Source organism: Oncorhynchus masou, unplaced genomic scaffold, assembly GCF_036934945.1.
Source record: "Oncorhynchus masou masou isolate Uvic2021 unplaced genomic scaffold, UVic_Omas_1.1 unplaced_scaffold_1016, whole genome shotgun sequence".
NCBI lineage: Eukaryota > Metazoa > Chordata > Actinopteri > Salmoniformes > Salmonidae > Oncorhynchus > Oncorhynchus masou.
In genome coordinates, this window is record NW_026999864.1 from 22,501 (window position 1) to 37,500 (window position 15,000).

The following is a 15,000-nucleotide window of genomic DNA, read 5'->3' on the forward strand; positions in this document are numbered from 1 at the left end:
TCAGGAGTTTCTCCTCCTCCCGCTAGAAGAGATGGACAGATTGTTGTCCTCCGACGATATGAATGTTCCAGACGAGGAAACCGTGGTTACAGCATTGCTAAGCTGGGTCCGCCATGACGTTTCCACCCGGCAACCACACCTGCCCTCGCTCCTCGCTCACATACGACTGCCTTTACTGCAAACACAGGTCTGTCTCTCTCTGTCTCTCTCTGTCTCTCTCTCTGTCTCTCTCTCTGTCTCTCTCTCTGTCTCTCTCTGTCTCTCTCTGTCTCTCTCTCTCTCTGTCTCTCTCTCTGTCTCTCTCTCTGTCTCTCTCTGTCTCTCTCTGTCTGTCTCTTTTATCTCCCCCATTCTCAAACCTCACATCATCACAACTAGGAATACACCAATTAACCAATCAAGAAATCACTCAATCTATAATCCAACCAATCAATAAATAAATAAATCAATCATCCAACCAGTCTATCAATCAATCAATAATCCATCCAATCAATAAATTACTCAATCAATAATACAATCATCCAACCAGACCAGTCAATCTACCCAGACAACCTGACAAACAGCTAGTCAATAATTGGTTAATTAACTGGTGAAAAGCCCTTTAAATCACTTAAGGTCAGATCACCCTCCCTGCCCCTCCAGTTGGTTCAGTCTATGGAGCATAAATCAGTTGGAGCGTACCAAACACATTTACAGGGGAGGGGAGAGGGCCCATAAAAGCCAAGATGAAGTGGTGAGAGCACTACACACACACACTACACCACACACACACACACACACACACAGACAACACATACTTGCTGTTAATTTGCTTTTCTGTGTGTGTGTGTGTGCGTGTGTGTAGTTTCTAGCAGACCTGGAGTGTAGCCCTCTGCTTCGAGACAGTGTGGAGAGTCAGAGGCTTTTAATGGAAGGTAGGACACACAGGCCCTGTCCTAAATCTGTCTTCCCTACTGCTGAAGGTAGGACACACAGGCCCTGTCCTAAATCTGTCTTCCCTACTGCTGAAGGTAGGTCACACAGGCCCTGTCCTAAATCTGTCTTCCCTACTGCTGAAGGTAGGTCACACAGGCCCTGTCCTAAATCTGTCTTCCCTACTGCTGAAGGTAGGTCACACAGGCCCTGTCCTAAATCTGTCTTCCCTACTGCTGAAGGTAGGTCACACAGGCCCTGTCTTAAATCTGTCTTCCCTACTGCTGAAGGTAGGACACACAGGCCCTGTCCTAAATCTGTCTTCCCTACTGCTGAAGGTAGGACACACAGGCCCTGTCCTAAATCTGTCTTGCCTACTGCTGAAGATAGGACACACAGGCCCTGTCCTAAATCTGTCTTCCCTACTGCTGAAGGTAGGACACACAGGCCCTGTCCTAAATCTGTCTTCCCTACTGCTGAAGGTAGGACACACAGGCCCTGTCCTAAATCTGTCTTCCCTACTGCTGAAGGTAGGACACACAGGCCCTGTCCTAAATCTGTCTTCCCTACTGCTGAAGGTAGGACACACAGGCCCTGTCCTAAATCTGTCTTCCCTACTGCTAAAGGTAGGACACACAGGCCCTGTCCTAAATCTGTCTGTCCTATTGCTCAAGCTAGGTCATACTGACAGGCCTTGTCCCAAATCTGTCTCCAGGGGGCAGTAAATCTATGTTTACCTGTTCAGACAACACCTCCAGGGAGCAGTACATATCAACACCTCCAGGGGCAGTACATCTCAACACCTCCAGGGGGCAGTACATATCAACACCTCCAGGGGGCAGTACATCTCAACACCTCCAGGGGGCAGTACATATCAACACCTCCAGGGGGCAGTACATCTCAACACCTCCAGGGGGCAGTACATATCAACACCTCCAGGGGGCAGTACATCTCAACACCTCCAGGGGCAGTACATATCAACACCTCCAGGGGGCAGTACATCTCAACACCTCCAGGGAGCAGTACATATCAACACCTCCAGGGGGCAGTACATATCAACACCTCTAGGGGGCAGTACATATCAACACCTCTAGGGGGCAGTACATCTCAACACCTCCAGGGGGCAGTACATCTCAACACCTCCAGGGGGCAGTACATATCAAGACCTCCAGGGGCAGTACATCTCTTTTTACATGTTCAGACAACACCTCCAGGGGGCAGTACATCTCAACACCTCCAGGGGCAGTACATCTCAACACCTCCAAGGGGCAGTACATCTCAACACCTCCAGGGGGCAGTACATCTCAACACCTCTAGGGGGCAGTACATTGCAACACCTCCAGGGGGCAGTACATCTCAACACCTCCAGGGGGCAGTACATATCAACACCTCCAGGGGGCAGTACATCTCAACACCTCCAGGGAGCAGTACATATCAACACCTCCAGGGGCAGTACATATCAACACCTCTAGGGGGCAGTACATATCAACACCTCTAGGGGGCAGTACATCTCAACACCTCCAGGGGGCAGTACATCTCAACACCTCCAGGGGGCAGTACATATCAAGACCTCCAGGGGCAGTACATCTCTTTTTACATGTTCAGACAACACCTCCAGGGGCAGTACATCTCAACACCTCCAAGGGGCAGTACATCTCAACACCTCCAGGGGGCAGTACATCTCAACACCTCTAGGGGCAGTACATTGCAACACCTCCAGGGGGCAGTACATCTCAACACCTCCAGGGGGCAGTACATCTCAACACCTCTAGGGGGCAGTACATCTCAACACCTCTAGGGGGCAGTACATCTCAACACCTCTAGGGGCAGTACATCTCAACACCTCTAGGGGGCAGTACATCTCAACACCTCTAGGGGGCAGTACATCTCAACACCTCTAGGGGGCAGTACATCTCAACACCTCTAGGGGCAGTACATCTCAACACCTCTAGGGGGCAGTACATCTCAACACCTCTAGGGGGCAGTACATCTCAACACCTCTAGGGGCAGGGGGCAGTACATCTCAACACCTCTAGGGGGCAGTACATCTCAACACCTCTAGGGGGCAGTACATCTCAACACCTCTAGGGGGCAGTACATCTCAACACCTCTAGGGGGCAGTACATCTCAACACCTCTAGGGGGCAGTACATCTCAACACCTCTAGGGGGCAGTACATCTCAACACCTCTAGGGGGCAGTACATCTCAACACCTCTAGGGGGCAGTACATCTCAACACCTCTAGGGGGCAGTACATCTCAACACCTCTAGGGGGCAGTACATCTCAACACCTCTAGGGGGCAGTACATCTCAACACCTCTAGGGGGCAGTACATCTCAACACCTCTAGGGGCAGTACATCTCAACACCTCTAGGGGGCAGTACATCTCAACACCTCTAGGGGCAGTACATCTCAACACCTCTAGGGGCAGTACATCTCAACACCTCTAGGGGGCAGTACATCTCAACACCTCTAGGGGGCAGTACATCTCAACACCTCTAGGGGGCAGTACATCTCAACACCTCTAGGGGGCAGTACATCTCAACACCTCTAGGGGGCAGTACATCTCAACACCTCTAGGGGGCAGTACATCTCAACACCTCTAGGGGGCAGTACATCTCAACACCTCTAGGGGGCAGTACATCTCAACACCTCTAGGGGGCAGTACATCTCAACACCTCTAGGGGGCAGTACATCTCAACACCTCTAGGGGGCAGTACATCTCAACACCTCTAGGGGGCAGTACATCTCAACACCTCTAGGGGGCAGTACATCTCAACACCTCCAGGGGGCAGTACATCTCAACACCTCCAGGGGGCAGTACATCTCAACACCTCCAGGGGGCAGTACATCTCAACACCTCCAGGGGGCAGTACATCTCAACACCTCTAGGGGGCAGTACATCTCAACACCTCTAGGGGGCAGTACATCTCTTTTTACCTGTTCAGACAACACCTCCAGGGGCACGGACCCTTTTAGTTTGTTGTGGTGTACGTTGATATTTATTAATTGACTGGCTGGTTGACTGACTGACTGTCTGGGTGACTGATTGGCTAGCTGACTTGGCTGTCTGGCTGATTGACTGACTTAATGGATTTATTGACTTCCTGGCTGTCTGGGTGACTGGCTGGCTAACTGATTGGCTGGCTGATTAATTGGCTGTCTGACTGATTGACTGACTTGATTGATTGACTGGCTGGCTGTCTGGGTGACTGGCTGATTTGACTGACTAGTTGACTGGCTGGCTAACGGATTGATTAACCGGCTGGCTAACTGATTGGCTAGCTGACTGACTGATTTGACTGACTAGTTGACTGGCTGGCTAACGGATTGATTAACCGGCTGGCTAACTTATTGAGTGACTGGTTGACTGGCTGGCTGATTGACTGACTAGCTGGCTGACTGATATGATATAACACCTGGAAATCATGTGTGTGGAAAGCCTTCCACAGGGATGCTGGCCCATGTTGACTCTACAAGGTGTTCAAAGCGTTCCACAGGGGTGCTGGCCCATGTTGACTCTACAAGGTGTTGAAAGCCTTCCCCAGGGATGCTGGCCCATGTTGACTCTACAAGGTGTTGAAAGCGTTCCCCAGGGATGCTGGCCCATGTTGACTCTACAAGGTGTTGAAAGCGTTCCACAGGGATACTGGCCCATGTTGACTCTACAAGGTGTTGAAAGCCTTCCCCAGGGATGCTGGTCCATGTTGACTCTACAAGGTGTTGAAAGCCTTCCACAGGGATGCTGGTCCATGTTGACTCTACAAGGTGTTGAAAGCGTTCCACAGGGATGCTGGCCCATGTTGACTCTACAAGGTGTTGAAAGCCTTCCACAGGGATGCTGGTCCATGTTGACTCTACAAGGTGTTGAAAGCGTTCCCCAGGGATGCTGGTCCATGTTGACTCTACAAGGTGTTGAAAGCCTTCCCCAGGGATGCTGGCCCATGTTGACTCTACAAGGTGTTGAAAGCGTTCCACAGGGATGCTGGTCCATGTTGACTCTACAAGGTGTTGAAAGCGTTCCACAGGGATGCTGGCCCATGTTGACTCTACAAGGTGTTGAAAGCCTTCCCCAGGGATGCTGGCCCATGTTGACTCTACAAGGTGTTGAAAGCGTTCCCCAGGGAGGCTGGCCCATGTTGACTCTACAAGGTGTTGAAAGCGTTCCACATGGATGCTGGCCCATGTTGACTCTACAAGGTGTTGAAAGCGTTCCCCAGGGATGCTGGCCCATGTTGACTCTACAAGGTGTTGAAAGCGTTCCCCAGGGATGCTGGCCCATGTTGACTCTACAAGGTGTTGAAAGCGTTCCCCAGGGATGCTGGCCCATGTTGACTCTACAAGGTGTTGAAAGCCTTCCACAGGGATGCTGGCCCATGTTGACTCTACAAGGTGTTGAAAGCGTTCCCCAGGGATGCTGGCCCATGTTGACTCTACAAGGTGTTGAAAGCGTTCCACAGGGATGCTGGTCCGTGTTGACTCTACAAGGTGTTGAAAGCCTTCCACAGTGATGCTGGTCCATGTTGACTCTACAAGGTGTTGAAAGCGTTCCCCAGGGATGCTGGCCCATGTTGACTCTACAAGGTGTTGAAAGCGTTCCACAGGGATGCTGGTCCGTGTTGACTCTACAAGGTGTTGAAAGCGTTCCCCAGGGATGCTGGCCCATGTTGACTCTACAAGGTGTTGAAAGCGTTCCACAGGGATGCTGGTCCGTGTTGACTCTACAAGGTGTTGAAAGCGTTCCCCAGGGATGCTGGCCCGTGTTGACTCTACAAGGTGTTGAAAGCGTTCCACAGGGATGCTGGCCCATGTTGACTCTACAAGGTGTTGAAAGCCTTCCCCAGGGAGGCTGACCCATGTTGACTCCAATGCTTCCCACAAGTTGTGTCAAAGTTAGCTGGATGTCCTTTGGATGGTGGACCATTCTTTGATACAGAGGAAACTGTTGAGCTTTAAAAACCCAGCAGCTTTGCAGTTCTTTACCCACTCAAACCGGTGCTCCTGGCACCTCCTACCAAACCACCGTTCAAAGGCACTTCAATCTGTTGATGTCATACAAATAAAGGTGTTCGTGTATTGATGAGTGTATTGATGAGTGTATTGATGAGTGTATTGATGAGTGTATTGATGAGTGTATTGATGAGTGTAGTGATGAGTGTAAAATGAGTTGATTGACGTATAGAAGAATGCATTGAATGACGTATAGATGAATGTATTGATTGACTTATAGATGAATGTATTGAATGACGTATAGATGAATGTATAAATGAGTGTGTTGATTGACGTATAGATAAATGTATTGATTGTATTGTTCAGGTATGAAGTACCATCTCCTGCCTCATCGGCGCCCCCTGCTGCAGAGCCCCAGAACCAGACCTCGTAAATCTACTGTCGGAGCCATGTTCGCTGTTGGGGGTATGGACGCAACCAAAGGTTAGCCTCTGATGTTCGCTGTAATGGGTACGGACGCTACCAAAGGGTAGCCTCTGATGTTCGCTGTAATGGGTACGGACGCTACCAAAGGTTAGCCTCTGATGTTCGCTGTAATGGGTACGGACGCTACCAAAGGGTAGCCTCTGATGTTCGCTGTTGGGGGTATGGACGCTACCAAAGGGTAGCCTCTGATGTTCGCTGTTGGGGGTATGGACGCTACCAAAGGGTAGCCTCTGATGTTCGCTGTTGGGGTTATGGACGCTACCAAAGGGTAGCCTCTGATGTTCGCTGTAATCGGTACGGACGCTACCAAAGGTTAGCCTCTGATGTTCGCTGTAATCGTTACGGACGCTACCAAAGGTTAGCCTCTGATGTTCGCTGTAATCGGTACGGACGCTACCAAAGGTTAGCCTCTGATGTTCGCTGTAATGGGTACGGATGCTACCAAAGGTTAGCCTCTGATGTTCTGTGTGTGTGTGTGTGTGTGTCAGGAGCCACCAGTATAGAGCAGTACTGCCTGCGTCGGGATGCGTGGAGCCAGGTAATCAAATCAACCTTATATTTATATAAAATTATATATTATTATTTTTTATTATTATCAAACCTTATATTATATGCAACACATTTCCCCCCAACAAATGAAACCTCATATTATATTCAACACATTTCCCCTCCAACAAATGAAACCTTATATTATATATTATATATTATTATATATATAAACCTTATATTATATTCAACACATTTCCCCTCCAACAAATGAAACCTTATATTATATATTATTATATATATAAACCTTATATTATATATTATTATATATATAAACCTTATATTATATTCAACACATTTCCCCCAACAAATGAAACCTTATATTATATTCAACACATTTCCCCCCCAATAAATGAAATATATATATATATATATATATATATATATTTAAACCTTATATTATTATATATTTAAACCTTATATTATTATATATATAAACCTTATATTATATTCAACACATTTCCCCCAACAAATGAAACCGTATATTTTATATTATATATATAAACCTTTCCCCCCCCAACAAATGAAACCATATATTATATTATATATTATTATATATATAAACCTTATATTATATTCAACACATTTCCCCCCCAACAAATGAAACCTTATATTATATTCAACACATTCCCCCCCAATAAATGAAATATATATATATATATTTAAACCTTATATTATTATATATTTAAACCTTATATTATTATATATTTAAACCTTATATTATTATATATATAAACCTTATATTATATTCAACACATTTCCCCCCAATAAATGAAACCTTATATTATATATTATTATATATATAAACCTTATATTATATTCAACACATTTCCCCCAACAAATGAAACCTTATATTATATTCAACACATTCCCCCCAATAAATGAAACCTTATATTATATTCAACACATTTCCCCCCAACAAATGAAATATATATCATATATATATATATATTATCATATATTTAAACCTTATCATATATTATTATATATATAAACCTTATATTATATTCAACACATTTCCGCTCCAACAAATGAAACCGTATATTTTATATTATATATATAAACCTTTTCCCCCCAACAAATGAAACCTTATATTATATATTATTATATATATAAACCTTATATTATATTAAACACATTTCCCCCAACAAATGAAACCTTATATTATATTCAACACATTTCCCCCCCAACAAATGAAACCTTATATTATATTCAACACATTTCCCCCCCAACAAATGAAATATATATATATATATATATACCTTATAATTATATATTATTATATATTTAAACCGTATATTATATATTTAAATATTATATTATATATTATTATATATTTTAACCTTATATATTATTATATATTTTAGCCTTATATTATATATTATTATATATTTAAATATTATATATGATTATATATTTAAATATTATATTATATGATTATATATTTTGAAGACCTTATATTTTAATCTTATATATTTAAACCTTATATTATATTTTATTATATATTTAAACCTTATATATTATTATATATTATTATTATATATTTAAACCTTATATTATTATATATTTAAACCCTATATATTATTATATATTTAAATATTATATTATATATTATTATATATTTAAACCCTATATATTATTATATATTTAAATATTATATATTTAAACCTTATATATTATTATATATTTAAACCTTATATATTATTATGTATTTAAACCTTATATTATATATTATTATTATATATAAACCTTATATTATATTCAACACATTTCCGCTCCAACAAATGAAACCTTATATTATATTAAACACATTTCCCCCCCAACAAATGAAAGTCCAGTTGTTTTAACCAAAACTAGAAGGTGAGATTAAAGACCCAAAGCTTTCCAGGTGGCGGTGTTGAGCTGGCGCAGACTCCAGTTCGGGGTGTGTGTGTTGGATCGACGTCTCTACGTGGTCGGGGGTCGGGACGGACTGAAGACCCTCAACACGGTGGAGTGTTACGACCCGGACGGTGGCAGCTGGAGCGTCATGACGCCCATGTCCACACACAGACACGGGCTGGGTGAGAACTGTAATATCTATAGGTGTTAATATGTACTGTAATATCTATAGGTGTTAATATGTACTGTAATATCTATAGGTGTTAATATGTACTGTAATATCTATAGGTGTTAATAGGTACTGTAATATCTATAGGTGTTAATATGTACTGTAATATCTATAGGTGTTAATATGTACTGTAATATCTACAGGTGTTAATATGTACTGTAATATCTATAGGTGTAACAGTACTTGAGGGTCCAATGTATGCAGTAGGAGGGCATGATGGGTGGAGCTACCTCAGCACTGTAGAGAGGTGAGTCGGACCCTGGTCATATGACTTTACAGGTCTGGTCATATGACTTTACAGGTCTGGTCATATGACTTTACAGGTCTGGTCATATGACTTTACTGGTCTGGTCATATGGCTTTACTGGTCTGGTCATATGACTTTACAGGTCTGGTCATATGACTTTACAGGTCTGGTCATATGACTTTACAGGTCTGGTCTGGTCATATGACTTTACAGGTCAGTGTCTCTGTGTCTCTCTCTCTCTCTCTCTCTCTCTCTCTCTGTGTCTCTCTCTCTCTCTCTCTCTCTCTCTCTCTCTCTCTGTCTCTCTCTCTCTCTCTCTCTCTCTGTGTCTCTCTCTCTCTGTGTCTCTCTCTCTCTCTCTCTGTGTGTCTCTCTCTCACTGTGTCCCTCTCTCTCTCTCTCTCTCTCCCTCCCTCCCTCTGTGTCCTCCCTCCTCTCTCTCTCTCCCTCTCTGTGTCTCTCCGTCTCTCTCTGTGTCTCTCCGTCTCTCTCTGTGTCTCTCCGTCTCTCTCTGTGTCTCTCCGTCTCTCTCTGTGTCCCTCTCTCTCTCTCTGTGTCCTCTCCTCTCTGTGTCTCTCTCTCTGTGTCCCTCTCTCTCTCTGTGTCCCCTCTCTCTGTGTGTCCCTGTCTCTCTCTCTCTGTCTCTCTCTCTCTCTCTCTCTCTCTCTCTCTCTGTCTCTCTCTCTCTGTCTCTCCCCTCTCTCTCTGTCTCTCCTCTCTCTCTGTCTCTCCCTCTCTCTCTGTGTCTCTGTCTCTCTCTCTGTGTCTCTGTCTCTCTCTTTCTGTCTCTGTGTCTCTCCCTCTCTCTCTGTGTGTCTCTCTCTGTGTGTATCTCTATGTGTTTCTCTCGCTATACACTGTGTGTGTGTGTGTATATGTGTTCCAGGTGGGATCCTCAGGCTCGTCAGTGGAGCTTCATCGCCAGCATGTCAACACCTCGATCTACTGTAGGAGTAGCTGTACTCAGCAGAAAGTAGGTACACACACACACACCGTACTGAGGAGAGGGAGGGAAGGTGGGTGTCATACAGTATATATGAGGGCTTTAGAGCAGGTCATGCTGCGGGAACAGGCTTTCTGTTAGTATTCACTGGTGATGCTGCGGGAACAGGCTTTCTGTTAGTATTCACTGGTGATGCTGCAGGGAACAGGCTTTCTGTTAGTATTCACTGGTGATGCTGCGGGAACAGGCTTTATGTTAGTATTCACTGGTGATGCTGCGGGAACAGGCTTTATGTTAGTATTCACTGGTGATGCTGCGGGAACAGGCTTTATGTTAGTATTCACTGGTGATGCTGCAGGGGACAGGCTTTCTGTTAGTATTCACTGGTGATGCTGCGGGGAACAGGCTTTCTGTGTTGTGTTGAATATAATATAAATATATGAATACAGATATGAGAGAGAGAGATGGAGAGACTCGTCTGATGGAGCTCCAGGACTCGTCTGATGGAGCTCCAGGACTCGTCTGATGGAGCTTTAGGACTCGTGATGTACTTCTTCCGTACCGCCTCCCCTGTCCTCTAAACACACACATCCGTCTATCGCTAAAGGGTCTCCCAATCCATGTGACTGTGACAAACCGAGAGGGGTTATTCCCCCCCAGACCGAGGGAGGTTATACTCCCCCCCCCCCCAGACCGAGGGAGGTTATCCACCCCCCCACCCCAGACCGGGAGGTTATCCACCCCCCCCCAGACCGAGGGAGGGTTTATTTCCCCCCCAGGCCGAGGGAGGGGTTATTCCCCCCCCAGGCAGAGGGAGGGGTTATCCCCCCCCAGGCCGAGGGAGGGGTGGGTTATTCCTCATTCCGAGGATTATTAATTAATTAATTATGTCTGTCTGTGTAAAGACAACCCGGTGAAGAGCAGATGATGGTGTGAAGGGAGAATGCTGCACTATTCACACCTTTCTCTCTCTCCCCCTCTCTCTCTCTCTCCCCCTCTCTCTGTCTATCTCTCTCTCTCCCTCCCTCTGTCTGTCTCTCTCTCCCTCTCTGTCTGTCTCTCTCTCCTCTCCAGGTTGTATGCAGTAGGGGGTCGTGATGGAAGCTCCTGTCTACGCTCCGTTGAGTGTTTTGATCCCCACACCAATAGGTGTGTGTGCAGCTATGTTTAGTCGTCTTCAACAATGGGTTGTTGTGGTGTGTGTGTGTGTGTGTGTGTGTGTGTGTGTGTGTGTGTGTGTGTGTCAAGTGTGGACACACCAACTCATTCCAGGATTTGTCTTTATTTTTACTATTTTCTACATTGTAGAATAATAGTGAAGACATCACCACTTTGAAATAACACATATGGAGTCATGTAGTAACAAAAAAAAAATATATATATATATATATATATATACACACACACATCAGTCATAAAAAAGTTTAAAAGTTACTGTTCTATTGGACAGTTTATTAGGTACACTATCCCATTCACCATAATGGATGGCTCCTACAGACAGGCAGCAAGACATTCAGTTACTGTTCCATCGGACAGTTTGTGCTTGATGCTGACGGCAGAGTCCAGATTTGGCCCCATCCTGCCTGGTGGCTGTGGTTCCTGTTGCTTGATGCTGACGGCAGAGTCCAGATTTGGCCCCGTCCTGCCTGGTGGCTGTGGTTCCTGTTGCTTGATGCTGACGGCAGAGTCCAGATTTGGCCCCGTCCTGCCTGGTGGCTGTGGTTCCTGTTGCTTGATGCTGACGGCAGAGTCCAGATTTGGCCCCGTCCTGCCTGGTGGCTGTGGTTCCTGTTGCTTGATGCTGACGGCAGAGTCCAGATTTGGCCCCATCCTGCCTGGTGGCTGTGGTTCCTGTTGCTTGATGCTGACGGCAGAGTCCAGATTTGGCCCCATCCTGCCTGGTGGCTGTGGTGGAATGGTTCCTGTTGCTTGATGCTGACGGCAGAGTCCAGATTTGGCCCCATCCTGCCTGGTGGCTGTGGTTCCTGTTGCTTGATGCTGATGGCAGAGTCCAGATTTGGCCCCATCCTGCCTGGTGGCTGTGGTTCCTGTTGCTTGATGCTGACGGCAGAGTCCAGATTTGGCCCCGTCCTGCCTGGTGGCTGTGGTTCCTGTTGCTTGATGCTGACGGCAGAGTCCAGATTTGGCCCCGTCCTGCCTGGTGGCTGTGGTTCCTGTTGCTTGATGCTGACGGCAGAGTCCAGATTTGGCCCCGTCCTGCCTGGTGGCTGTGGTTCCTGTTGCTTGATGCTGACGGCAGAGTCCAGATTTGGCCCCGTCCTGCCTGGTGGCTGTGGTTCCTGTTGCTTGATGCTGACGGCAGAGTCCAGATTTGGCCCCATCCTGCCTGGTGGCTGTGGTGGAATGGTTCCTGTTGCTTGATGCTGACGGCAGAGTCCAGATTTGGCCCCATCCTGCCTGGTGGCTGTGGTTCCTGTTGCTTGATGCTGATGGCAGAGTCCAGATTTGGACCCATCCTGCCTGGTGGCTGTGGTTCCTGTTGCTTGATGCTGACGGCAGAGTCCAGATTTGGCCCCGTCCTGCCTGGTGTCGATGGTGCAGGCTGGTGGCTGTGGTGGAATGGTGAGGGGGATGTTTTCCTGGCACACGTTAATGTCCCTTGATACTAGTTAAGCAACGTGTTCGTGCCCCGAATAATTCAGGCTGTTCTGGACAGGTTGGAGTCATTAAAACTCGTATTTCGCTATTGACCCTTGATACCAGTTGAACAACGTTTGAACGTCACAGCACCTCTGAAACACTGTCGCTGTCCGAGCTCGATAGAACGTCTTTGGGATGACATCAACATCCCTGGAGAACGTTTCTGACACTTTGTAGAATCCACACCCCAAATAATTCAGGCTGTTCTGGATAGGCTTTTCCTAAAAAATCGACCAGGGTGTGTATCTGTGACTTGTAGAATCCACACCCAAAATAATTATTATTTGTTGTTGTGTGGCCTCCTCACCACCAGGTGGAGCTGCTGCGCTCCGATGGCGAAGCGTCGCGGCGGGGTGGGCGTGGCTACCTGGAACGGTTTCCTGTACGCTATTGGAGGACATGACGCTCCCGCCTCCAGCCTGGCATCACGACTCAGCGACTGTGTGGAGAGGTCAGTCGGTCTGGGGTCGGGGTGTGTGTTACGTGTTTTTGGTAATTGTGCTATAAATGTTGAGCAAATATTGGCGCAGGTTTAGAGATATTCAACAATGGTGTGTGTGTGTGTGTGTGTGTGTGTGTGTGTGTGTGTGTGTGTGTAGGCACGACCCCCAGACGGATGCGTGGACGGCGGTAGCCCCCATGAGCGTCAGTCGTGACGCTGTCGGTGTGTGTCTCCTTGGAGACCGTCTCTATGCGGTCGGTGGTTACGATGGAGCGGTGTACTTGAACACCGTCGAGGCCTACGATCCCCAGACCAACGAGTGGACACAGGTACACACACACACAGGTACACACACACACACACACACACACACACACACACACACACACACACACACACACACACACACACACACACACACACACACAGGTACACACACACACACACACACACAGGTACACACACGCGCACACACACACACACACACACTGCCCATATACGAGGTACCATATCACACAGACACACACTGCCCATATACGAGGTACCGTCTCACACACACACACACAGGTACACACACACACACACACACACACACACACACACACACACACACACACACACACAACCCTTCAGGTATACATACACACAACCCTTCAGGTATACACACACACACACACACACACACACACACACACACACACACACACACACACACACACACACACACACACACACACACACAACCCTTCAGGTACACACACACACACACACACACACACACACACACACACACACACACACACACACACACACACACACACACACACACACACATACATCCCTTCTGGTTGTTTTGTTATGTAAATGTCTGTATTTCTCCAAGTGTGTTAATCATGTGTCTGTTTTATGTTCTACTCCCTGGTTATTATCTATCTAATAACTCTACTCCCTGGTTATTATCTATCTAATAACTCTTCTGGTCCCTGTTTTATCTATCTAATAATGTCTGTTATTATCTATCTAATAACTCTAACTGTTATTATCTATCTAATAACTCTCTGTTATTATCTATCTACTCTATCTATCCCCTGGTTATTATCTATCTAATAACTCTACTCCCTGGTTATTATATATCTAATAATTACTCCTGGTTATTATCTATCTAATAACTCTACTCCTGGTTATTATCTATCTAATAACTCTACTCCTGGTTATTATCTATCTAATAACTCTACTCACTGGTTATTATCTATCTAATAACTCTCCCCCTGGTTATTATCTATCTAATAACTCTACTCACTGGTTATTATCTATCTAATAACTCTACCCCTGGTTATTATCTATCTAATAACTCTACTCCCTGGTTATTATCTATCTAATAACTCTACTCCCTGGTTATTATCTATCTAATAACTCTACCCCTGGTTATTATCTATCTAATAACTCTACTCCCTGGTTATTATCTATCTAATAACTCTACTCCCTGGTTATTATCTATCTAATAACTCTACTCCTGGTTATTATCTATCTAATAACTCTACTCCCTGGTTATTATCTATTTAATAACTCTACTCCCTGGTTATTATCTATCTAATAACTCTACCCCCTGGTTATTATCTATCTAATAACTCTACTCCCTGGTTATTATCTATCTAATAACTCTACCCCTGGTTATTATCTATCTAATAACTCTACTCCCTGGTT

General features: G+C 45.6%; 1 protein-coding gene across 1 annotated transcript in view; it reads left to right on the top strand.

Moving 5' to 3' along the window:
* Nucleotides 1-10,227, top strand: part of LOC135528683 (kelch-like protein 5) — a 26,071-nt gene extending 15,844 nt beyond the window's left edge. The window contains exons 5-11 of the mRNA XM_064957794.1: nt 1-187; nt 845-914; nt 6,228-6,344; nt 6,836-6,885; nt 8,782-8,956; nt 9,175-9,250; nt 10,137-10,227. The exon at nt 1-187 is cut by the window's left edge and continues 26 nt beyond it. Of these exons, the coding sequence (XP_064813866.1) occupies nt 1-187; nt 845-914; nt 6,228-6,344; nt 6,836-6,885; nt 8,782-8,956; nt 9,175-9,250; nt 10,137-10,227 (766 nt within the window). The remainder of the gene's footprint in view (nt 188-844; nt 915-6,227; nt 6,345-6,835; nt 6,886-8,781; nt 8,957-9,174; nt 9,251-10,136) is intronic.
* The last annotated feature ends 4,773 nt before the right edge of the window (nt 10,228-15,000 follow it).